Source organism: Apaloderma vittatum, unplaced genomic scaffold (genome assembly GCF_000703405.1).
Source record: "Apaloderma vittatum isolate BGI_N311 unplaced genomic scaffold, ASM70340v1 scaffold12112, whole genome shotgun sequence".
Taxonomy (NCBI): domain Eukaryota; kingdom Metazoa; phylum Chordata; class Aves; order Trogoniformes; family Trogonidae; genus Apaloderma; species Apaloderma vittatum.
Window position 1 is genome coordinate 2,499 of NW_009704188.1, and position 23,784 is coordinate 26,282.

General features: G+C 51.9%; 1 protein-coding gene across 1 annotated transcript in view; it reads left to right on the forward strand.

Moving 5' to 3' along the window:
• The window catches only part of LOC104270547 (otoferlin-like), a 25,969-nt gene extending 2,474 nt beyond the window's left edge, over positions 1-23,495 (forward strand). The window contains exons 3-26 of the mRNA XM_009864943.1: positions 631-751; positions 1,410-1,510; positions 1,963-2,053; positions 3,083-3,199; positions 4,609-4,761; positions 5,227-5,416; positions 6,082-6,206; positions 6,850-6,984; positions 7,158-7,319; positions 8,826-8,945; positions 10,279-10,440; positions 10,695-10,857; positions 11,757-11,887; positions 13,786-13,815; positions 14,352-14,486; positions 14,912-14,978; positions 17,129-17,253; positions 17,900-18,034; positions 18,980-19,117; positions 20,079-20,206; positions 21,006-21,176; positions 21,735-21,895; positions 22,554-22,696; positions 23,403-23,495. Of these exons, the coding sequence (XP_009863245.1) occupies positions 631-751; positions 1,410-1,510; positions 1,963-2,053; positions 3,083-3,199; positions 4,609-4,761; positions 5,227-5,416; positions 6,082-6,206; positions 6,850-6,984; positions 7,158-7,319; positions 8,826-8,945; positions 10,279-10,440; positions 10,695-10,857; positions 11,757-11,887; positions 13,786-13,815; positions 14,352-14,486; positions 14,912-14,978; positions 17,129-17,253; positions 17,900-18,034; positions 18,980-19,117; positions 20,079-20,206; positions 21,006-21,176; positions 21,735-21,895; positions 22,554-22,696; positions 23,403-23,495 (3,097 nt within the window). The remainder of the gene's footprint in view (positions 1-630; positions 752-1,409; positions 1,511-1,962; positions 2,054-3,082; positions 3,200-4,608; positions 4,762-5,226; positions 5,417-6,081; positions 6,207-6,849; positions 6,985-7,157; positions 7,320-8,825; positions 8,946-10,278; positions 10,441-10,694; positions 10,858-11,756; positions 11,888-13,785; positions 13,816-14,351; positions 14,487-14,911; positions 14,979-17,128; positions 17,254-17,899; positions 18,035-18,979; positions 19,118-20,078; positions 20,207-21,005; positions 21,177-21,734; positions 21,896-22,553; positions 22,697-23,402) is intronic.
• Positions 23,496-23,784: the final 289 nt, after the last annotated feature.

Here is a 23,784-nt window from a genome sequence, read left to right on the forward strand (position 1 = left end):
AAGCAGAACTAAGGGTGATCTCAGGTGCAGCAAGATCTGCAGTGGCTTTACACTGGGTGGATCCCAGCTCAAGGCCAGTTCTCAGGTGACAAAGAGGCTCGAACCTGTTTTTCAGCCTCATCCTTCCTTTAATTCCATCTATCACTGCTCCACCCCACCAGCACATGGAAACCTGCCCAATCTGCAAAGGGCAAAGACCTGCTGTGAAGGCCAGGGGACGATAGCAGATGCTCACCAGCATTCGGGAAAGGGTGTTAATGCTTCAGCTTCCCTTGTGCCCCTGCTCACGCTGCTGCCACCTTGGAGATGTTTGCTCTTGGCTGGGCTATTGGTGAGGTCGTGGGAGATTCCATACTTTCTCTTCAGACTACCAGGCCTAAGATGGTAAATTTTCAATCCCTGGGCACTGCACCTATCCACCCCCAATCTGGTGTTGGGAAGGGTGTTAGGAGGGCTGGAGCTCTCCTCTCCAGGTTGCAATGTACCTCAGTTCCCTCTCTCCCACGCCTGACCTCCTTTATACACCACTCCCCACCACCACATTGCCTCCCTGGGAGAGGTATGGGACAGGACTTGGTCCTGGGCAGGAGCGTTACCACCACGGAGCATCTCTCCTGCCTCTTCTTGTAGGAACTACTTCCACCTGCCATACTTTGAGAAGAAGCCCTGCATCTATATCAAGAGTTGGTGGCAGGACCAACGCCGCAGATTGTATAACGCCAACATCATGGACAAGATTGCAGACAAGCTGGTCAGTACATGCCGGGGAGGGAGTGAGAGAGCTTGGGGGAATGAGGCTCTCAGGAGGAACATCCAGGCTCACTATCCATCTCTGCAGTTTGTCAGAAAACAGGGATAAAAAACTCAAGGGGCCACTAGCAAACCTGTGCCAAAAAGGAGGAAGTTTCCCAGTGCTAAATGTTCCACAGTTTGGATGTCCAAGTCCTAAGATCTCATTTAAATTCCTGTGGGTCTGACTCAGGTGTCCTCACCACAAGGAGCAAGAGCAGAGAGGTTTTATCCCTCTGGACTACTGGAGAGAACCACTTGCATGGCAGAACCTCCCCACTAGTGTCAGCTAATTCCTTTGTGACAGCTCCACATTGGCAGGGTCACAGCAGGATCTGCCAAAGGACATGATGGGTCCAGCCAAGAGAGTGTGGACCTTGGTCATCTAGTCTTGTGGAAGGTGGTGGAGCCTTTCCCATCATCCAGAGCCAGGTGCCTGCAGCCAAATGTGTGCTAGACCTGAGCCTTGAGACCTGCAGGTCTGGAGAAGTAGCAGATGCTCCCCGTTGGCAGCCCCCACAGAGCTGCTCTGTGCAGGGTTGGACCTCAGCAAGGACCTTGCCCCACTGTGGGGCTCTGCCTCACCACCCCCTCACCGCTTCCCCCATTTGATGCTGCAGGAGGAAGGACTCAACGACGTGCAAGAAATGATCAAGACCGAGAAGCCGCATCCGGAGCGGCGGCTCCGAGGGGTCCTGGAGGAGCTGAGCAGTGGGTGCTTGTGAGTAGAAAGACGGGCAAAGGTCTGCAGATCCTTGGTCTCTGTGGGCCTTTGGGCAAGGTCATGAGCAGTAGGTTACCTTGCCTTATCCTCTGGATGATGGGCAGACATTTCATCATGTTGGCCTGACGCCTATCAGCTGCCTTCTGTCTTGGAGCGTGGGCAAAGTGGTGCTTGCATCTGCACCCCAAAGACCCCAAATCAGTGGTGAAAGCCTCAGTCTTGTGGCCTCCATGATCTGTTACCTTGTCAGCACCTACTGTCCAGGCACAGCACTCAACATTGGGTGCAAAAAGGCCACTTGGCCTCAATCTTGTTGCAAACTGGGGGGTTACGAGAGCATTTTCCTCCAGTGAGGTGCTCTCCTGCTGGCAGACATCCAGCCGCTCACAGCTCCCTGGGGAGATCCTGCAGGCTCCCAAAGGATTCATTCTGCTGACATTTTCCACCAGGCGCTTCGTGACGTTGGCTGACAAGGACCAGCACCACTCTTCCCGCACGAGGCTGGACCGGGAGAGGCTCAAGTCCTGCATGCGGGAGCTGGTGAGTGGGATTCACCTGGGCAGGGATGAGGAAATTTTTTATGATGAGTGTGGTGAAACATCAGGACAAGTTGTCCAGAGAGATGGTAGATGCTCCATCCCTCAAAACATTCCAGGTCAGGTTGGATGGGGCTCTGAGCAACCCGCTCTAGCAGAAGATGTCTCTGCTCACTGCAGGGAGTTGGATTAGATGGTCATTAGAGGTTTCTTCCAGCCCAAACCATTATGTGATTTCGATTCATGAACAGGGGCTGGACTTGTCAATGCAATGGGGAACTTTAGTCCGTAGGCATGATGGTTTACAGTCTGTGGATTGGGAGTTTGGGGTTTAATTAACAGAGGAGATCAAGAGCACATGAGTCTTGCTCAGGACCCAGGTGGCACTTCAGTCAATGTTGCTGCCTCTCCTCTGATACATCCTGCTTTGCCTTGGAAAGAAATCTGGGAGAGCAGAGGAGGAGCTGCGTTGCTGTCCAACAGCTGAAGAAATGGGGAAGGAGTAATTAAGGGAGTAATTAATTAACCTTACAGAGCACAGCTGCTCTAAGGGTAGGTATGGCCGAGATGCTGGGGGCTGCTAGCCCAGATCCTTGTGAAGGAGTTGGATGTGCAGAGGTGTACAAAGAGCATGTGGCTTCTCCAGCTGGCACAGCCAAGGACACCAGCTCCAGTAGCCAGCTGCGTACTAGAGATGGGTAAATTTGGCGTGTGAAAGACTCCACATCACCTTTTCTGAACAGTCAGGTGCTGAGTCACAGCAGAGTCAGCAGAAGGGGAGAGACTATCCTTAACACCAGGCTAGCAGCCACCCCAAAATGCCCTAAGAACAGGGGACGCCTCTCTGTCCTGCACATTTTCTGCAGGGCCCTCCCTGCATCCTTCTAAGGCTGATGAGCAGAAGTACCATCACCGGGATGCACATGGTGGGATTAAGGCATCTGCTTCTTCGACAGCCCTTCCCAAAGACCCGCCTGGTGCTGCTTCTTCTGCTCTTGCTCACATGATGTCCCGGGCTCCTCTTTAACCACAGGAGAACATGGGGCAGCAAGCCACGACTCTACGGTCACAGGTGAAGAAGAACACCATGAAAGACAAGCTGAAGCTGGTGCAAAATTTCCTGCAGAAGCTCCGGTTCTTGGCAGACGAGGTGAGTCCTTTGGTATGCAGAGACAGTGTTAGCTGGGTCAGTGCACGGCGACAGCAGCCTGGGGTGGAGGGAGACCTCTCTGCAAACCTCTTAAGCAGGAGAGGTTCTCTGTAGGATGGGTCTTGTGCAAGGAGCTGCTCTAGTACCCCATGCCTCCCAGGCTCACCCATGCATGGCTGGGCTGGAAGGAGTCACCCCCAGGTTACATCAGGGGATGTTTAGATTGGATATTAGGAAAACAGTTGTCACCCAAAGGTTTATCAAGCCCTGACCCAGGCTGCCCAGGGCAGTGGTGGAGTCCCCACCCCTGGAGGGATCTCAAAGCCATGCAAGGGCCATGAGTCACTGGTGGCCCTGGCAGGGCTGGGTTAACGGCTGGACTCGATGATCTTAAATGACTTTAAACCTTTCTGTAATTCTATGAGTCAGCACTAAATGAAATTTGAGAGCCCTTCCTAGCCAGCAGCAGAGCTGGGACTGCTTGCAGCTGAGCTGAAGGCATTTCTGTCAGCCTCAGCCATGGCAAGGCTGTGCCATTCCCTGGAGGGTCAACCATCGGAAGGTGGCACGTGTCCACAGTAGGGTCAGCAGCAGGGAGCCATTTCTGATCCTGGCTACATAAGGAGCCAGTGAAATAAATAAATAAATAAGTGAAATCCTCTCACAGAACCTAGTTTTTATTGCTGCAGCCTACTCCTGCTTCACTCCGGCTCGTGGGTAAGAGACAAAAGCCCAATGTTTCAGAGTTCCTCACAGCATTTCCAAGGAGACGCTGCATCTGCAAAGTACTTTTTCCTTCATTCAGGAAAACACACCAGCCCTCCAGTATTTTTAAAGTTCATCAGTGGTTCAGGCTTTGGGGGTTATTGGCCCTCATGGGAGCTGCAGTTATTGGGTTTCCTGTTGGCACAGCAAGCTCCCAGTTTGCATTAAGCATCCTTTGCCACAGCAAGGCCTTCCTTGGCTTTGACTCACCACAGCAGAACACAAACCAGACTACAAGGTGTGATGGGACCCGTCCAGAGAGGGAACCTCTTCCGTAATAAGGAATGAAGATATGGCCCCTGCCCAACATTCCCCATGGCCACTGAGTGAAGAGAGAAGGAAGATCTTTAGTATTCTAATCCAAAATAGTATTTTTTTTAAAAAAAACTAGAACAAATGTAAATCTCATTTTCTTTCTTGCTAGGCTTCACCTTGCTGAGCTTAACTCTGAGCAGTTTTTCTTACGCAGGCAAGCTTCTGCTCAAAAGAAGGAGGCTCAAAAACCATTTCAGTGGCCCTAATGTGGCAATAGGTACATCCATCTCCTGTGGCTTCTGTGGAATTTGCCTGCAGAAGGTCTCCAGCCCCGCTCAGTGGTCAGAAAGAGCTGAGACACTGACAGGGCTCTTTGCTGGTGTCCACAGCCCCAGCACACTATTCCCGACATCTTCATCTGGATGATGAGCAACAACAAGCGCATTGCCTACGCCCGCATCCCTTCCAAGGACATCCTCTACTCCATCGTGGATGAGGAGATGGGCAAGGACTGCGCCAAAGTGAAGACCATCTTCCTCAAGGTGCTGAGCTGTCTTTCCTAGGGGAACTGCAGCCAAGAGGAGGGAGGTGGAGGAGGGACAGACTGGGAGGAGGGGAGATTAGAGGGATGTGTAACCAGTTTTGCTGGGCCTAAGCAAAACAGACCCATACTCTACTGGTATGAGTGGAAGTCTGCTGCTAGGAAGTGTGACCCACTGATCCTACCCAGTCTGGTGAGAAATGTCTGGAAAGAGAGAGATATTTCACCCAGCTGGCCAAAAAAAAGGGTGCTGGCTGGGAAAGGGGAAGCCAACATGGTGGGAAGAAGATAACGCATGAGCCAGAGTAGTGTCATGATCCGAAGTGATGAGGGCTGGGTCCCTGGTTTTAAGGGGCAGCGGCACAAACAATGCACCAGAAGGAGTGGAATGCTGCAAGAGGTGGTCTGCCCATGTCTAAAATCTTCCCTATATCCGTGTATAAATTCTTCTTCCCTTTGTGCTCAGCTACCTGGGAAGAGGGGCTTCGGACCTGCTGGCTGGACCGTTCAGGCCAAGATGGAGATCTACTTATGGCTGGGCCTCAACAAACAACGCAAAGACTTCTTGAGTGGCTTGCCCTGTGGCTTTGAGGAGAAGAAGACCACTAGAGGCCAAAACTTGTCATCCTTCCCACCCATCAGCCTCCTTTATACCAGTAAGAACTTCCTGCCCGCAGTGGGTCTGGGGACAGGAGATGGAGAGGGCAGAAGGGAGCCTGGCTGGACACCACTTGGACCAAGGGCTAATGGGAAATACTTCCAGTTGCCCTAATCTGAGGTCCCATGCTGTTCCCATGGGGAGCTGGGGTGCGGGAACCACAGACCCTCTTCCTGACCCTGCTCTTATTCTGCACACGATGACCAGGATGCTGAGGAAGTCCATATCCATTCAGGACTCAGATTTTCAGCCTATTCACTTCATCAGTGCTGGCCCTGAGCAAAAGCAGGTGTAGTGACAGAACGAGAGGTAACAGTTTTAACCTGAAAGACGGTAGATTTATATGAGATATTAAGAAGAAATTTTTTCCTGTGAGGGTGGTGAGACACTGGCACGAGTTGCTCAGAGAGGTGGTAGAAGCCCCATCCAGGGCCAGATTGGACGGGGCTTTGAGCAGCCTGGTCTACTGGGAAGTGTCCCTGCCCATGTCACCTCATGGCAGGAGGGTTGGGTTGAGATGATCTTTAAGGTCCCTTCCAACCCAAACCATCTTGTGATTCCATGATTCTATGAAAAGCATGTCCCTGAGACCTCACTCTGCAGGCTGAGCCTCCAGAGTTGCTTTTGCTTATCGAGTTGTCTCAATTCCCGTCTCTCTTGCAGAGAAGCAGGTTTTCCAGCTACGAGCCCACATGTATCAAGCCAGGAGTCTGTTTGCAGCCGACAGCAGTGGCCTTTCAGACCCCTTTGCAAGAGTCTTCTTCATCTCCCAGAGCCAATGCACTGAGGTAAACACCATCTCCTGACCGGGAAGCCTGGGTTGTGGTGTGGCACGTCCCATTATCTCTTCATCCTGCTGCCCTGCCACACATCTTGTTGCTGCTGGGGAATGAAGGATTAGGTTGATCATGGGATGGGAAAGCAGCCACAGCACTGGGGCTTGTCTGTCTGCAGGAGTCCCTTCCCCAGGAGTGCCTTCACCACGTGTCACCCCACACCAGCACAGAGCTGTCCCACGTCCCTATGGCTGTGATTCACCTGCCTGCTTAGGAGAAATGGGAGCATGTTGAAGTGGTTTTTGTGTCTTCCCTTCCCAGTCTGAGGGCTGCTGAGCTTTAGCAAGCCTGGTGGACACTGGAAAAGGTGGGAAGTGTCCCTGCCCTTAACAGAGAGGTTGGAACTGAAAGATCGTGAAAGTCCCTTCTGACCCAAACCATTCTGCGATATGATTCTATGATATAATTTGTGTCTACTTCCTGCTGTTGAGTTCATGTTTCTCAGAAGAGTCCTTGGGAGACACTCCATGACTCACTGGTCCAAAAAAATGTGCAGCAGCCCCCTAGTGCCTTCAGGCAGCTGAGACTAACACCTGGTCTGCTGCCCTTGCACGGGCAGTAAGTTTGGAGCAGTAAGTCTCTCTCCTTCTTCCAGGTTCTCAATGAGACCCTTTGCCCGACCTGGGACCAGCTGCTGGTCTTTGACAACGTGGAGCTTTATGGAGAAGCTCATGAGATGCGGGATGACCCTCCTATAATTGTCATCGAGATCTATGACCAGGACACAGTGGTAAGATGAATCCTAGCAAAGGAAGATGTTTATGATTTAGATGCCGTCACTCCTCAGTCAGAGGCCAGGCTGAAGTGCAGAGGATCTGAGCAGTAGCTTCTGAGAGCTGTGGGGCTAACTTGGGAGGCCTCATGTTGGGTCAGTGAACCCAAGTGCTCTCCTCTCCTCTCCAGGGCAAAGCTGACTTCATGGGCCGCACCTTTGCCAAACCTGTGGTGAAGATGTCGGATGAGCACTACTGCCCACCACGCTTCCCCCCACAGCTGGAGTACTACCAGATCTACCGAGGCAACTCCACAGCTGGTGACCTGCTGGCTGCCTTCGAGCTGCTCCAGGTACCAGCTGGCCAAAGTCATCCCAGACCCAGGGAGGGAAAGGATGGGCTGGAGGGTTACAAGGCAGCAGCGCTCAATTTGTACTAACGTATCTTTGGTGCTGCAAAGAGCAGATAGCTTGTACATCCTAGAAAAGCTAAGAGGGTTTAGCACAGCTGTTAATCCCTTGAGAAGGCAGCTCCCACCTGGTTCTGCTGGTCAAAAGGAAGAGTGGCGAGTCCCAGGCACCTTGCTGGAGAGGACATCCCACTAAAGCATTACGTTAGCCCAAACAGAGTACAGAAGCTCTACAGGATGTTGAGGACGAAAACCCATAAGAAATAAAGGCCAACGAGAGAACCCATCTCTGACCACCCTTCCCATGAAAACCCCTCAGTGTCACCCTGAGAACCACCAAATCTGGCTCTTACTTTGGGTCCCAGAATTTAGGTACCTGCCCTGTTGGTTTTCTTTTTTTTATTTTTAAAGTCTTAAAAAAATTTCATTAGTGGGATACAGGAGATGCCGATGAGAGTCTTGGTGTTCTTGGAGATGCTGATTTGAAGGCCTCAAGAAAAAGGAGGGGTGAATTCAAAGCAGCATCCCAAGAGTATGGTGACATTTCAGCCTCACACTCTGTGGGGGAAGCAGAGTTGAACTCTCATTTTCGTGCCTCCTTTCCCTTACACTGGCACGTTGTGTTTGCATGGGGGTGTCTCATCAGTCTCCTGGCGTGCAGGGGGCATGGAGATGTCCTAGCTGAAAAGAGAGAGGCTCCACCAAACTCAACACACTGCTGGTGGGTTCAGGTGGGCAAGACGCCTCTGATGCAGCTGAGCACCAGCTGGTGACAGTGGTTTCTGGGAAGATGGACCTTTGGGGACTGTGTGATCCCTCCACTTCTGGGTCTCCCCTTTATTTTGGAGGAGACTTTCCTTTACGTGCTCATGTGTCTGCAGTGTCACCCCTAGCGTGATGGTGAGATAGGTGGAACCTTGCAGGCTGCTGCTGAGCACGGTGTCCCACTCTCTAAGGTGCTTTTCCATCTCCTCCACCTGCCAGGACAGGTGTTCATCCAAGTCCTTTTTTTCCCCCCAAATTCCCTTGCAGTGGGGTGGTTTCCCTAGGGAATGCTTCACATGGGATATTTGATCTCCTTCATGCTCTGGCTTGAAAACAAGACCTGAAACCTGCTCCTGGACTGAGCTCTAGGACCATTCCTGCACCTCTTTCCACGTGGACAGGTGCAACACATTGCAGGAAGAAAAGGAACAGCCCTGGGGTTGGGATACACTGATGGGCTGGTGGTGCTGCTTCTGAGTCTGTCCTATGTGGAAACATGAATTTTCCCAAAGTTTCAGATGCTCAAGCAACCCTGGTTGCTCCTGCACCCTCTGAGACAACCACAGACCCAGTGTGTGAGAGCAGGGTGGGCCAGTTACAGCTGAGACTGAGAAAAAACTCCTTCCCAGCAGCGGGGTGTCAGCTCAGAGGAACAGATCCTAATCCATGCTGTATCTCTTTCAGATTGGCCCTGGGGGCAAGTCAGACCTGCCCTCAATTGACGGCCCCACAGACATAGACCGGGGCCCCATCCTGCCGGTGCCACTGGGGATTCGGCCGGTGCTGAGTAAATACAGAGTGGAGGTAATCACTTTGTAGACTCAAAGTTTGATATTCAGTGGTGCATGGGGCAGGAGAGCCTGTTTGTGGTGATGTTTGAAGGCCAGGAGGGATCTCTGAGGCTCTGATGCCTAACTGAGCACCAAGACCAGATGTCTGCACTGTGAGGATCTGTCTGTACTGGCTGCAGCAACCCTAAAAGAAAAGGGAGCTGCATCACTCTTTGTTGTTTTAAATGTGGGCACCACCACAAGGGGTGCACCAGGAGATGTTTAGAACAAACTGTAGGAAATATTTCTTTACTGAAAGAGTGTCACGGCATTGGAACAGTCTGCTCAGGGCAGTGGTAGAGTTGCCATCCCTGGAGGTGTTAAAAAAACCCATGTGGATATGGCGTTTTAGGATATAGCTTAGTGGTCATGGTAATATTGGGTTGACGATTGGACTAGATGGCCTTAGAGGTCATTTCCAACCTTAAGGATGCTACGATTCTAAATGGCCCTTGGGCTGAGATGCAATGTGGGGCACATTGGAGATACACATGTTGTACATCTCCACCTGAAGCAGCCCCATAGGCCAGGTGAGCTGCATCCCACCAATCTCAGGCATCAAGGGCAGGATGCCTGCCATGTATCTGTAGATATCTGAAGGGCAGTGCATCCAGTCAGGATCCCTCTGCCTTGATTGGCTTGGTGGTGATCCAGGCAATGCAGTCGTGGTTGTGGGTATGGTCAGGCGAGATGCTGCTGACCAGATCTCCAGGTCCTTGAAAGGATCCTGGCTCCTGCTCTTCCAGGCATTTGCATCTGGTTAAATAAATTGTATTCCTTCGATGTGCAAGGTGAACGCAGCCATGGGGAATCTGGAGGCAGGAAAATATCAGTTTAGGGAAGCTTTTGGTCATGGTGGCAATCTGTTATCCCAAGAAAGGAGAGGAAAGATTCCCCAGAGACATCGATATCATTTTAACAAAATTATGACAGCTCTGAATCAAGAGCCACTGGGAATGGACAAAGCTGGTCTGGTCCTGCTTTATGGACTCACATGGCAGAAAAAGACTAGAAAGGAGGAAGGCAGAAAAGAGGGTGTTGAGGGCAGCAGGTTGGAGATCTTAGGTGACTGCAGACCAGGCATGGGGTGGATTATGTGAGGTGTCAGAGAGAGACTGTGCTGCAGCCCTGAGAGATGTGGAGAGGGAGAAGGTACCTCAGGGATCCACCCCTGCCCCAGCCATGACATTTGCTGTAGAGTTCCTGCTCATGGAGGTCGTGGAAAACCAACTCCTTTTGACTCCAGGTTCCAGCCAGGGGCAGTCCCTCTCGTCTTCATGTTCTTCCTTCTCTTCCTTGTGCCTTAGATCTTGTTTTGGGGCCTGAGGGATCTGAAGAGAGTGAACCTAGCCCAGGTGGACCGACCCCGTGTGGACATTGAGTGTGCTGGGAGAGGGGTCCAGTCAGCCCTCATCCAGAACTACAAGAAAAACCCCAACTTCAGCACTTTGGTCAAGTGGTTCGAAGTGGTGAGTTTTACCTCGTCCCTCCAAGCCCTGAAACTGAAACCCAGATTTTCTGGAACCTAAACCATGGAGCCTAGCCCCTTGCTTCATTTTCCCCACGGCAATGGAGGATATGAGCTCTACTCCAGTTGGTCTTTCTCCAAAGTCTCCCAAGTAATACTCTGCTGGAGCTGCTCTAGACCTCTGATCCCTGTTTTACTCCCTACTGGACTTTCTGTGAACCACCAAAGTAGACATCTCACACCTTTGCTTCCTAGGACCTCCCAGAGAATGAGCTGCTGCACCCACCCCTCAACATCCGAGTGGTGGACTGCCGGGCTTTCGGGCGTTACACCCTGGTGGGTTCCCACGCTGTCAGCTCCCTCCGAAAGTTCATCTACCGCCCACCAGATAAGAAAGCCCAGCACTGGAACATGACAGGTACTCGCTTGGGCCATGGGGACTTGGCTGATAATGGGTCATCAGCGGAGAGGAGGGAGATGGGTAGAGGGTTGTAAGGACGAAGGGATATCGCCTGCTTGTTGGTTAAGCAAGCAGAGCTTCAGTGTTTGGGTCAAAGGGGTGAGAAGACACAGGGTGAGACCACGGTTCCCCTTTGATTTTTGATTTTTTTGATCCGTGGTTCTCACTGTGATAACTTACACACTCTCCCTGATACCAGTAAGACAAGTTCTCCTTTAACATCCCTGCAGCTTCATGGATCTACACTCCCCAAATGTTCCTCAAGACTGGGAGGTGAATTTGCTGTGCCCCATGCCTGCTGCTGCTGCTGCTGCTGTTGTTTGAGTAAAGACTAGGAAGTTAGATAGGGGCTGGGGGTGGCCACCTTCTCAACCACCACCAGAGGATTCCCCACAGCAAAAACCATCACAAACCCACTTTTGCAACCAGCAGAGCAGCCGAGGGCTTGGTGAGCCACAGGAATTGTTCATCTCCTGCCAGTCTTTGGTGGAAGCGGAGGCACTCTTGGCTGGGCAGAGACAGGAGGTCTGGGGGGGGATTGCCCACCACCATCTCTGGTTCCAGAGGTCTGGATGTGGGGTTGTGTCCATGCCAAATGATACTTGCAGGGCAAACATCTTCTCTGCCTCTTCTCTGAACACTAGAGCAAGCAAAAAATGCAACCCTTTCTCATTATTTGCTTTCCTTTGCTATGGCAAAGCTTTTAATCATGCTGTGCTCATTTCCTCCACTCTTGTCTGAGCAAGTCATCACGCATCGCTCCTTCATGAATCCTGTAGGCTCTCACCCGAGTGCTCGGTTTCTCCTCTACGCTATCCTTCTCCCTTTTTCTTTCTTTTTCTCTGTCCTCTGTCCAGCTAAACACCTCAATGGTTATCTGGCAATGGCCAACGGGGCCCATCGCTCTCGCCCCACAGGGGAGATCGTTGTCAATATGGAACCTGAGGTTCCCATCAAGAAGATGGAGACGATGGTGAAGCTGGAAGCTGTGAGTATAGAATCATAAGATAGAATCACAGAACACTTTAGGTTGGAAAAGAGCTTTAAGATCATCAAGTCCAACTGTTAACCCAACACTGCCAGAGTCACCACTAAACCACGTCCCTGAGCATCATGGTTCCAAGCCTTTTAAATCCCTCCAGGGATGGAGGGTTATCCATTACGTCAGCACCACTTTAGCATCGTTCCTCAATGAATTGCCAGTCTTTTAGGATTTCCACCCCCAAGAAATGGCCTTTTCCTGCTAAAGCTGAACATGGAGTTGGGCTGACCGCTGGAATAAGGGGCTGTGGCTCATTATCAGTCCTACAAACTGGCCACATTCTGTCCTCTCTGAAATTATCTGGTGTTTGCTGCCTGGAAGGGTTGGACTTGATGATCTCCAGAGATCCCTTCCAACCTCTAACATTCTGTGATTCTGTGAAAAAGACTGTCCTTGGCCTAATGTCTGGGCCGAGGACACAGCAGATGCTCATGCAGTACAGCTGATCCAGGCGCAAGGATTCAGTCTGAGGCAGCCAAAGCTCTTTAGACCTAAAGTACTTGTCCTGAAGATTTGTCTCTGCATGCATCAGACAGGCAACATATCCCAGAGACATCAGGCTTTGGTCACACACCGCACACGCCTGTGCCCATTTTCCTACCCGGACCAGGAATTTCAACTCCTCCTCATACTCTTTTACTCCAGAGGCAGATTTCTTTTTGTGGGTGGCCCTTCGCAGCAACATGCGCACACAGCTCCCCCCACCTCCCCCAGATGAGCAGCACGTGTGCATAGATGCCTCTACAGGCATGTTGTAGGCTCCAAACATGCATGACTCCCCCTCACGCGTGTGCACTTACAGGAAGGCTGTAGCACATATGAAGCCTTGTGTACAGTGCACCCTTCCCCTCAAGATCTCTGGGGCATTCACCTTTATCATGGAATATTTGAGGGTGGAAGGGACCTTTACAGGTCATCTGGTCCAACCCCTCTGCAGTGAGCAGGGACGTCTTCAACTCAGAGCCCCGTCCAACATGACCTGCAATGTTTCCAAGAGTGGATCATCCACCACCACTCCGGGCAACCTGTGTCAGTGTCTCACCACCCTCAGTGTAAACAATTTCATCCTCATATCTAGTCTATATCTACCCTCTTTTAGTTTAAAATCTCGTATCCTATGCAGAGTGGCTCGTACGTGCACAAGAAGATGTATCATGTATGTCGGCTCACATAGCTTCACCCAACAGAAGCTACAGCGTGGGAGCATGTGCATGGTTATGTCTGGAACACCCTAGCACACACGTGCTTCTTGAAGTCTACCACAGTAGCTTGCAGACCTTCCTAGACAGAGAAAAATCCTCCAAGAGAGCAGAGAGGTGTTATCAATGTCAAGGTGTCTTTCCCGACCCAATCTCTCGCTGTCTTGAACTGTGGTTCTCCCTCAGTGGAGAGAGACAGATACCTCCCACATGGAGACAGGTATGTCACAGAATCACAAAATGGTTTGGGCTGGAAGGGACTTTAAAGTCCATCTCACTCCAACCCCCCTGCCATGGGCAGGGACACCTCCCACCAGACCAGGTTGCTCCCATCCAACCTGACCTTGAACATTTCCCGGGAGGGAGCTTCCACAACTTCTCTGGGCAACCCATGCCAGCATCTCACCACCCACACTGAAAAGAATTTCTTCCTAATATCTAATTAGTGTCACAACAGACATTTCCCCTGTATGAAGAGCTTTCCCAGCCAGAGCTTTTCATCCAAGGCGTTCGGTTCCTTCACCGCTGGGTAGCTGTCCCTGACTTCTCATTCCCCTGTGTGTGCCGGGGGGTGTTTGTATTGAGCTGAGGCTGCCCTGCTAATCTGCTCTCCCTCTCTCTGTTCTCTTCCACCCCGGGCGGCAGAACTCCGACGCAGTGGTGAAGGTGGACGTGGTAAGTCACGGATCTGCTCTGCCTCCCTCCCTACCAACCTTCCACACCCCATCCTGCCCTTCTGGGAGGCTTTTAACAGACCATGCATCCTCAACAACCTCAAGCCAGGCAGGGTCCAGCACCCCTTCACCCCAAGGCAGAGATGGAGCAGCGTTATCTTATCAATAGATATGGCAGTGGCCTGGTTCCTGCAGACTGGGAAGCTCCTCTGGGCCAGGACTTGCCAGACCAGCTGGCCCAGGAGGAGCAGGGGATCCCTGTGGGAGAGATGCTGGATATTCCTACCACAGCCAGATACCAGCTGCAAAAGGCTTTATGGCACCACTAAAAGTACTTTGCCTGGCAGAGGGAGGGCTGTAGCGTGGGAGACACACGGTGAAAGGGATGATGGAAGTGGGAGAATGTGCTAATAAGGCCACCCAGCCTGGACATTCTGCCTTCTCAGGTGCTTCACCCACCTCCTTTGTCCTTCAAGAGACGTTTCACTTGGATCTGACTCCTCTTCTTCTCTGTGTTTGCTTCCTTTGTCCCTGCAGACAGAGGAAGAGAAGGAGAAAAAGAAAAAGAAGAAGAAAGGAGGAGGAGGAGAGGAAGTAGAAGAGGAAGAACCGGATGAGAGCATGCTGGACTGGTGGTCCAAGTATTTTGCCTCAATTGAGACTATGAAGGAGGTGGGTGCAGAGCAGACAAGGGCTGCATGTAGAGGGGAAGAGGAAAATACTGTTCCCTGCCTGGGAGGTCTCACCAGCTACTTCCAAAGCCTTGGGGCTGCGCTGCTTCCCTCCATAACCTTGTCTGACTCCCAGCAAAGGTTGGGGGTTTTTTTCCACCTGGCAAAGCTGAGCAGGATTCCTCTTTCCCAAGTTGTGCTCAGGGTGGGCTCTGTGGCTGGTTTGTGCTCAGGCACAGGTATTGAACAGCACCAGTGCTCAAGGCTGCACTGGGCAACTTTGATTTCTTCAACGCTGCCAGAACCTCTCTGGCACCTCCATCAGAAAAAAAGGAGAGAGCTGTGACCCTCAGCAGGGCATTTCCAGGGAGCACAGAGACCTCGATCCAAGCACCCATTCCCTGTTTGCTTCTTTTTGTCTCCCAGCAACTCCGGCAGCAAGAAGCTGCCGCAGCAGAAGCGGAGGAGAAGGAAGAAATGGAGATTGCAGAGGGTAAGCAAGTTGTGAATGAGAGAGGGAACGTGGCGAGGAAAGGTAGGATGAGGACTCCTTTTGCTGCTTGGGCATCCCTTTCAGAGCCTAATGCTGCTCTTCTGCCCAATGAGATGCTCAGAGCATGTTGTATATCTCCACAAAGGACCAATTTTTTGTGAATGTAATCCTGGTGTGGGCTGTGTTGGGTTTTAACAGGTGGTGGACTTGGTAACAATTGAACTCAAAGATCTTCAAGGTCTTTTCCAACCTAGACAGTTTTATGATCCCAGGATTCTTTGCTTCGATGAACATGAGATTGGATATTAGGAAGAATTTCTTTGCCAAAAGGGTTGCCAAGGCCTGGCCCAGGCTGCCCAGGGCAGTGGTGGAGTCCCCGTCCCTGGAGGGATCTCAGAGCCAGGGGTCAGTGGTGGCCCTGCCAGGGCTGGGTTAACAATTGGACTTAATGATCTTAAAGATCTTTTCCAACCTATTCTATGCTAACGGTAGGTGAGTCCAAACCAGAGCATGGTATTACAGCAGCCTCCAACCCCCACGTGTTAGGAGGAAGGCTACATGCAGGTAATGCAGACTAGTGACCAGGATCTGTGTCACTGTCCAAGGATATTTTTGTGCAGTCACAAGTCACTATATGTGCTTGAAGTTTGTCAAGCGTGCCAAGTAACAGATACTTCTAGATCACCTAGGTTTTCCACCCTCATTTTTTAGGAGGGTTAAAAAAAATTCATTTATTTTGCTCCAAATTTGTAAAGGAAGATTCAAGCAGGCAAACAATCTGAGATTCACCTAATCTGAGTGCTTCTACCTGCATATAGAGGCCTCCTTGTCTCCTGTTCTAGCACAGGCATTGAAGAAAAATATGTATTTATAGGGCAAGTTCTCTGACCTATTTTCAATCCTATGTTACAATCAGATGAACTGTGCCCTAAGTGCATTTTTCTCTGAAGGAATTGAGGAGGTTTGTAGCTCGGGTGGGGTGTTGCAGATGTCTAAAGTTGAGTGAGACAAGTTTTGTAGCACAAGTGATATGTTGATCAAGGCTGACTTTGTCTAACTGCAACCTGGAGGCTCCTTGCCAGTCCCATCAGCAGGGCTTGGAAGGGTTTCCATGCTCTCCATATGTTTCCAAGGGTTTCCATGCTCTCCATATGTTTTCATGCTCTCCATATGTTCCATGTCCCCACGACAGTGGGTTGCTGTCATTCCAGGGCAACGCAAAATCCATTAGCTATGAAAAATACAGAGCCTGGTTCCCTTGGGAAGGCTACTTTTCCTATTACAAGAAAGAGGAGACTGAGTCTTGCTGAGCTTGAGACAACACTGAGCAGCTTCTTCCTGGGCTTGCTGTCCTGGCAGGGCTGCTGGGGTGTGTCTTGTGCCCCCCACTGTTTTCTTTGTGTCTTCTGAGATGGTTCCATTTCCCCTTGGACCTCTCATTCCTTCCTCCTTTCCTCTTCCACTTTAAGTCTTTGTCGTCTGTCTGCGTTGCCCAATGGTCATGAAAGCTGGCAGAGGCAGTGAGGGACGAGGATTGTAGTGGGATGGGAGAGCCTTTCTCTGAACGTGCCTTTCCAGGCAGCCTGTTCCCAGTGTAGTTGATGTCCTTGGCTGGTGGTTGCTCTGAATGGAAATCTTAACAACCTGTCATTGTAGCTGGTCATGGACAACACCCCTTTAAGCGCAGCAGCACATGCTCTGGTGCTGAGCATCAAGCACTGTCCCCTTTGCCATAGCTAGGCTGGGGCTTTAATCTCCAGGCTTCATAAAGGAGGAAAAACCTCCAGTAGAAGAAAGAAAATGAGATGCTGTGGGCAGAATCAGGTCTTCTCGTGGCTGTTAAATTTAGCCGGAGTCCAGCACTCTCAGCCTGTGTTTTGCAGTCCTCCAAATGAATTCTGCTCAGGTTAGCTCTGGAAGTTCTCTGCGCAGGGAGACCTGGGCAGCAGTGGCCAGAGTCAAGGAAAGACAGGAGAGGGCTGGGCTCAGAGTTGCAGGCAGCAGCAGCTGCTGTCAGCTTTCATGCTCCTCCCTTTTGACGGACTTCAATCAGGTCCCCCAATCCCTGTCTTCTCCTCATTTCCATCTCCTCCCTCCCCGTCACCTCTCCTTGGACTCAGAAATCAAACTCAATGATTCTCCCATGAAAGGCTCCAAGGGTCAGACGAAGAACAAGGAGAAGTCCAAGGCACCCAAAGATGATAAGAAAAAGAAGCAACAGTCAGCCTCTGAGCTTCCCGAGAAGAAGAACAAGCAGAAGATCGACGAACTGAAGGTGAGTGTGTTGGCAGAGGAGGAGAAGACCCAGCCTGCTCCATAGCAGGCTGGAAGCCCCAGCTACCCAGAGATGAGGGCAGGATGGATCAGTCCTGCCTGAGGCACCTCGCCTACCTGAGGGGCATCTAACGCTAGATGAGATGTGCCTTGGGCACTGCCAGCTTCTCTCCACAGACTGAACAAATCAGACATAATAAGTTTTACAGAAAAGGAATTGCCCTGGGATAGGCCCATCCTTGGGGCAGCTTGAATGTGCTCTGGCTGGAGGGGTTAGTTTTCCAGCCTGGCCAGTCCTTGCGAGGATTCAGGGCAGAGATGGGCTCTGGTTCAATGTCCTGGCCCGGGGTGGTGATTGGGATTCATGTAGTCTGTGGTTCTGGGATTCAGAAGGGGTTTGAACCTGGGTCCTGCACCGAGGGGCACGGTGACCTCGCCTGTTCAGCCAAACTTCTCTCTTGTACATTATCAGTTTGAGGAGGTTCTTGTACTGGTCCAACCCAAGAAGCCTTGAAATCCTTCCCCTTCCTAGAGAACCAGACACTGGGAGTTGAGATGTCCATGTTCCCTGAGAGTTGCCTGTGAGTATCCCTTCCTCACTTTTTCTTTTTACCTAATTCCCTTCCTTTAACTTTCTGTCATCTCAGGTCTTCAACAAAGAGCTGGAAACAGAGTTTGATAACTTCGAGGACTGGCTGCACACCTTCAACCTACTCCGTGGGAAGATCGGAGACAACGACGACAACGCAACGGAAGAGGAGCGGATAGTGGGCAGGTTCAAAGTGAGTTTCGTTGCTGAGTTGGGCCAGGGCAGGGGCAGCTTGGGAAGGCCTTGCCAGCAGGTTTCTCTGCTGGTTTGGAAGGAAGAGGTTGGATGGAATAGAAATCAATTTGTGTTGACCCCACTGCAGCGCCTTGCAGAAAGCGAAATCCTCCAAGGATAAGCCCCAGAAATCATCTGGGAAAAGCAGCTCCTCTTTCTTTCCCACTGTGGAAGTAAATCATACCCTGGGTTATCTCTCTGAATGATTTTTCACCCATGTCAGTCACCTGGGCTCACAGCCACGTTACACCATTTCCAGGACCTCAGGCGATGCAGAAGCACATCTGTCAGCTCTGAGATTCTTGGGCAAGAACCTTTTTTGAGGGTGTGATCCCAACCACAAGAAGCCTGTTGATGCTAGTGTTGCCCTTTGTTTGCGTAGCAGAGGAGATGAGCAGGCAGTACCCCACTTTCCTTGCCCAGTCACCATCCCTGGAAGCGTTCAAAAAATGGGTAGACGTGGCACTTGGGGCCGTGGTTTAGTGGTCATGGTGGTGTTGGACTGGATGATCTTAGAGGTCTTTTCCAACCCTAACAGTTCTATGATTCTTAGCTAGTATGTTTAGGGAGCAGAGAAATCAGCAGTGCTTCATGCGATAATTTCCAGATTTTTCCAGCCCATCCCTCAGCAACATTTTTATTCTCGTTGTTTTTGCCCTCCAGCCAGTTGTACTCCTGGAAATCCCTGTCCATGAGCACCTTGCCAGCCTGATTCTTCTGCAGGCCTCCTTCCCTTTGTCCAATTTCTCTGCTCATGGTTGCAGCCCCTGAAGCTGGTGTGGTGGAGGAATTTTCCAGATCTGGCCTGACTGGGTCCTCAGGAAGGGTGGTTTGGGATGGGACTGCTTCCCCCAAGCCCCTGGGCAGCAGGACTCTCATCGGGCTGTGCTCTCCCTCACTCTAGGGCTCCATTTGTGTCTACAAAGTCCCACTGCCTGATGATATCACCAAAGAGGCAGGATACGACCCCAACTTCGGCATGTTCCAGGGGATCCCCAGCAACGACCCCATCAACGTGCTGGTCCGAGTCTATATTGTGCGGGTGAGTGCAACTGGGTGGTGTGGTGAGACATGATCCCATTCTACCTTCCACGGAGCTCACCCAGGAGCCAGTCCCAAAGCCGTGGGCATGTTGGCTTTTAGCTGTGGTCACCGTGGCCAGGGATGCAACATGAGGACTTGAAGCAGCTCGTGGATGGGGACTGGAATGATGTCTCCATAGCTGTGTGCTCTAAGCACTGGGAGCAAGCCAGATGCAAGCTCCAGTCAGATCCTGAGACCTTTCTTCTGGTGTGTAGGGTGGACTATACACTCCAAGAAGTCCTCATAGAAGTATCTGGACTCCTCTTTGTCACCACCTTGTCCCAGCATTTTACAAACACAACCTGCTTTTGGCTACATTTCCCAGTAGCCTGATTCTCCATCCAGTGCTGCATCCCACTGCCCAGCGGGGTAATGAGTCTCCTGCCCATCACCAGCAAACTGAGACTGCAATGTTAGACACCAGCCTGGTGAGCACCACCAACCAGGACTGGCTGGATGTGCCCTGGCATGAGCGTCTACTGTCGCGTGCCATGAGGGTGTGTGGGACTGGAGAGTTTGGAGGTGCTCACCCCCAGTATGGGGAGAAGCCAGAAGTCCTTGGCCCTAAGGTAGTCACTGAGGAGAACAAGAGGGGAAGGGGGAAGCCTTGACATCTTGGTCAGGTTGTTGCTCTGGGTCGCTCTATAGAGGAGCCTCTTTCTTTCCACTGATGAGAGAGATGCCAAAGAAGACTGTGGTGTCTGAGGGGACACCGCCAGCCCCAACGCCTCCCCAGACCGAGACAGGGATTAACACAAGGCTGAGATTAAACTAAGCCACTCTGTTTAGGAGTACCAAAGAGGTCAGCCACATGTCTACGGCCAGGCAGGGCCAGACCATCTCAGGGATGGAGAACAGGGATGTCCCTGAATTCTTCACTTCTGTGGATGACACCGATGTGTCTCATCTGTTCTCCACAGGCCACGGACCTTCACCCAGCTGACATCAATGGGAAGGCAGACCCCTATATTGCCATCAAGCTGGGCAAGACAGACATCAAAGACAAGGAGAACTACATCTCCAAGCAGTTGAACCCTGTCTTTGGAAAGTGAGTTGCCCGAGCTCTGTTACCTGTCTGCACCTGGAAGCAGTGAGCTAAGCCTGAGCCAAGCTTGCCACCCCTCAGACCTGCACCCTAGACATCCCACAGCTTAGTTTGACAAAGAGGAGGCTGAGGGGGGATCTCATCCTGCTCTACAATTACTTGAAAGGACATTGTAGAGAGGTTGGTGCTGGTCTCTTCTCACAGGGAATTAGGGACAGAACCAGGGGGAATGGCTGCAAGTTGCAACAGGGCAGGTTTAGGCTGGACATGAGGAAGAAATTGCTCACAGAAAGAGTGGTCAGACCCTGGAACAGACTGCCTGGGGAGGGGGTTGAGTCGCCATCCCTGGATGTGTTCAAGTGTCGCTTAGATGGGGTGTTGGGTGATGTGGTTTAGGGGTGACCTTGTAATGTAGGGTCAATGGTTGGACTCGATGATCCCAAGGGGCTTTTCCAACCTGAATTGTTCTATGATTCTATGATCCCACAGCTGCTGCTTGAGCTCAAAAGATGAGACTCGTCACACAGAACTTGCCTTGCAAGCAGTGTGGGCATCCTTGTTTCAGCCACTTGTCCTTTGCCAGCCTTGTGGTCAATATAGCAGAGTGTTGAGGAGATGCTGGATCAGCCCATACAGAGATTCAGTTAAAACCCTGACCTTGAATGTCCTGCAGCGGTAGATGCAAATTAAACAATGTCCACAGGCTGGAGCAAAACAACCTCATCCATGTGCCCATCCTGAGTAGCGGCCAAACCCTTCAACAGCTTTTCTCTTTCTCCTCACCTGCTTTCCTCTGGCCTAGATCCTTCGACATCGAGGCCACCTTCCCCATGGAGTCCATGCTGACAGTGGCAGTGTACGACTGGGACTTGGTGGGGACTGATGACCTCATTGGAGAGACCAAGATCGACCTGGAGAACCGCTACTACAGCAAGCACCGAGCTACTTGTGGGGTGTCACAGACTTACTCCATGTATGAGCAAAGCTTTCTTTGTCCAACCTTCCCATGCCCATCTCATCCTCCACACCAAGCCTAGATCTCCTGCAGAAACCTCCCTCCTTTATTACCTGCTAATGGAGAACTCTGTGCCGTACCCTCAATTTAAGACAGGTTTTGTGACCAGCAGAGCAGGGCAGTGTTGGAGTGGGTTGTGAGGAGCCCGGAGCAGGGAGAAGGGACTGAGGGGCACTGGTCAGACTGGGTAGAGGCGTGAGGCCAGAGCTGAAATAGCAGCAAGGCCAAAGGAGCAACACTGAGTATAAGGAGACAAGTGGGATGTGCTGGGAATTTCAGGTCCAAGCCAGCACAGAGTAAAGGGGCTGGGGTGGAAGGATGGTAGCAAAGTGTAGAGAGCAGGTGCAGAAGGACCTGGTCTGCTCTGAAGGTTCACATTTGCAGCCTCAGATCGTTCCCTTGTGAATCCTGGGTCCTTCATGACAGTAGTGTTTGTTTCGCTGGTAGAGGGGATCAAAACCTCTTTTTCCTCCGAAAATTGCTGCTACTTCACTGACCTTGCCCTCCTGTTCACAGACATGGTTATAACACCTGGCGTGACCCCATGAAGCCCTCTCAAATCCTGTCCAAGCTGTGCAAAGAGGGCAAGGTGGATGGGCCGCACTTTGGGCCAGGAGGAAGAGTGAAAGTTGCCAACAGGGTCTTCACCGGCCCCACGGAGATTGAGGATGAAAATGGTACCTGCCCCGTGGGATGAAGGTTGTGGAGGGGAGCAGGGGTCTGGGGTGTCCCTTCACCGTCCAGTTTTGGAGACAGATGTAGAGGTCCCATCACCCCAAAGCAGCATGCAGTCACTCTCCATCCACCACCTCAAATGGACCTTCCAGTATGGGACCAGTTAGACAGAGTCTTACAGACCACCCTGCTCTCAGAATCACTCACAGGCATCTGAAGTGTAGCATCACCAAAGCTGCTTTTGAGAACTTCCTCCTGGCAGTGTAAGCCCAAGGAGCAACGAAGACAGCCCACCTTGGCCTTTCCAGGATTTAGGGAGCTGTTCTCCACGTAACTGCATCCCCAAACAGTGCTGGTGGTTTTGCTCAAGAAAGATGAGGGCTGGCCGGGAGGGGTGCAGAAGAGGAGGAGACCATGATTCACGGATACAGAGTTTGTCCAGCCTTGGAAAATGCAGGCTGGCAGGGGGTCTGGACCTTCTGTGAGTGACTCGGGTTAGAAAGAGGAGAAAGAGAGGAGCTAGAAAGTGTTGGCTGAGGGACAAAGTGTGTGCAAGGAAACAGGAGTAGCTAGGAGGCCGTTCTGCTCCCCTGGAATGGGGGGTAGGAGAGCAGGGCTCTGCCCAGTTCTCCAAGCTCAGCTTTCCCTTTGCGCCTGCAGGTCAGAAGAAGCAGACAGATGAACATCTGGCCCTGACTGTGCTACGTCACTGGGAGGACATCCCGCGGGCAGGCTGCAAGCTGGTCCCTGAGCACGTGGAGACGCGGCCTCTGAGGCATCGAGCAGGTCCTCGCAGTCCCAGGGCAGAGGCGAAGGCAGCTCATGCTGCAGAGCCTGTAGAGCCACCAAGCAGGGAGCAGAGAGGTCAGCTGGGCAGAGCAGCCACCGCCCACCCTGTCGTGAGCAGTGGAGGTGGGGAGGTGTCCTGCAAAGAGTGGCACTTGGACATCAACGACCCTCACCAGTCACCTGTTGACCCCAGCAGGCTAAACCTGCAGTGGTGGTTCTGCAGAAGGCAGCTCATGCTGCAGAGCCTGTAGAGCCACCAAGCAGGGAGCAGAGAGGTCAGCTGGGCAGAGCAGCCACCGCCCACCCTGTCGTGAGCAGTGGAGGTGGGGAGGTGTCCTGCAAAGAGTGGCACTTGGACATCAACGACCCTCACCAGTCACCTGTTGACCCCAGCAGGCTAAACCTGCAGTGGTGGTTCTGCACCCATTTCACACCCCCAAGTCCCTTGGTTCCCCTGACACCCCACGCCTGTGCACCTCGGCACCGTGCCATGCCATGAGACACTTCTGCAGGGGGTGGAAAAGGACTCATGGCTTAGGGAAACCCTGCCCTGCTCCACATCTGGCAGGGTTCAGTGCTGCAGGTCCTGCCCCACATCTGGCACAGCCAGACTGATGTTGAAGGGCAAGAGGAGCTGGTAGGGGACACACACACGCTGCTGGGGAGCGGGGTGGGCAAGGAGGGACAGGGGGAGCTGACTGCATCTCTCCAACCTCGCAGGGTCGCCTGGAGATGTGGGTGGACATGTTCCCCATGGACATGCCAGCGCCCGGCCCTGCCACTGATATTTCCCCCAGGAAACCAAAGAAGTAAGGAACCTCCCAGTGAGCAAGCCCCAGGTTGGGGATAGAATTCTGCTTCTTTTCCTCCTTCTTTGTTAGCAACAAAGCTGGGGAAGGCTCTGGAGACCAAGCGTGCTGAGGAGGGCCCTGGGGCTGTTCAGCTGGAGAAGGGGAGGCTGAGGGGAGACCTTCTTGCTCTCTGCAGCTCCCTGGCAGGAATGAGCCTTGACAGGAATGAGCCTTGAGTAGCCTGATCTAGTTGAGAGGTGTCTCTGCCCATGACAGGGAGGTTGGATTGGATGATCTCTAAGGTCCCTTCC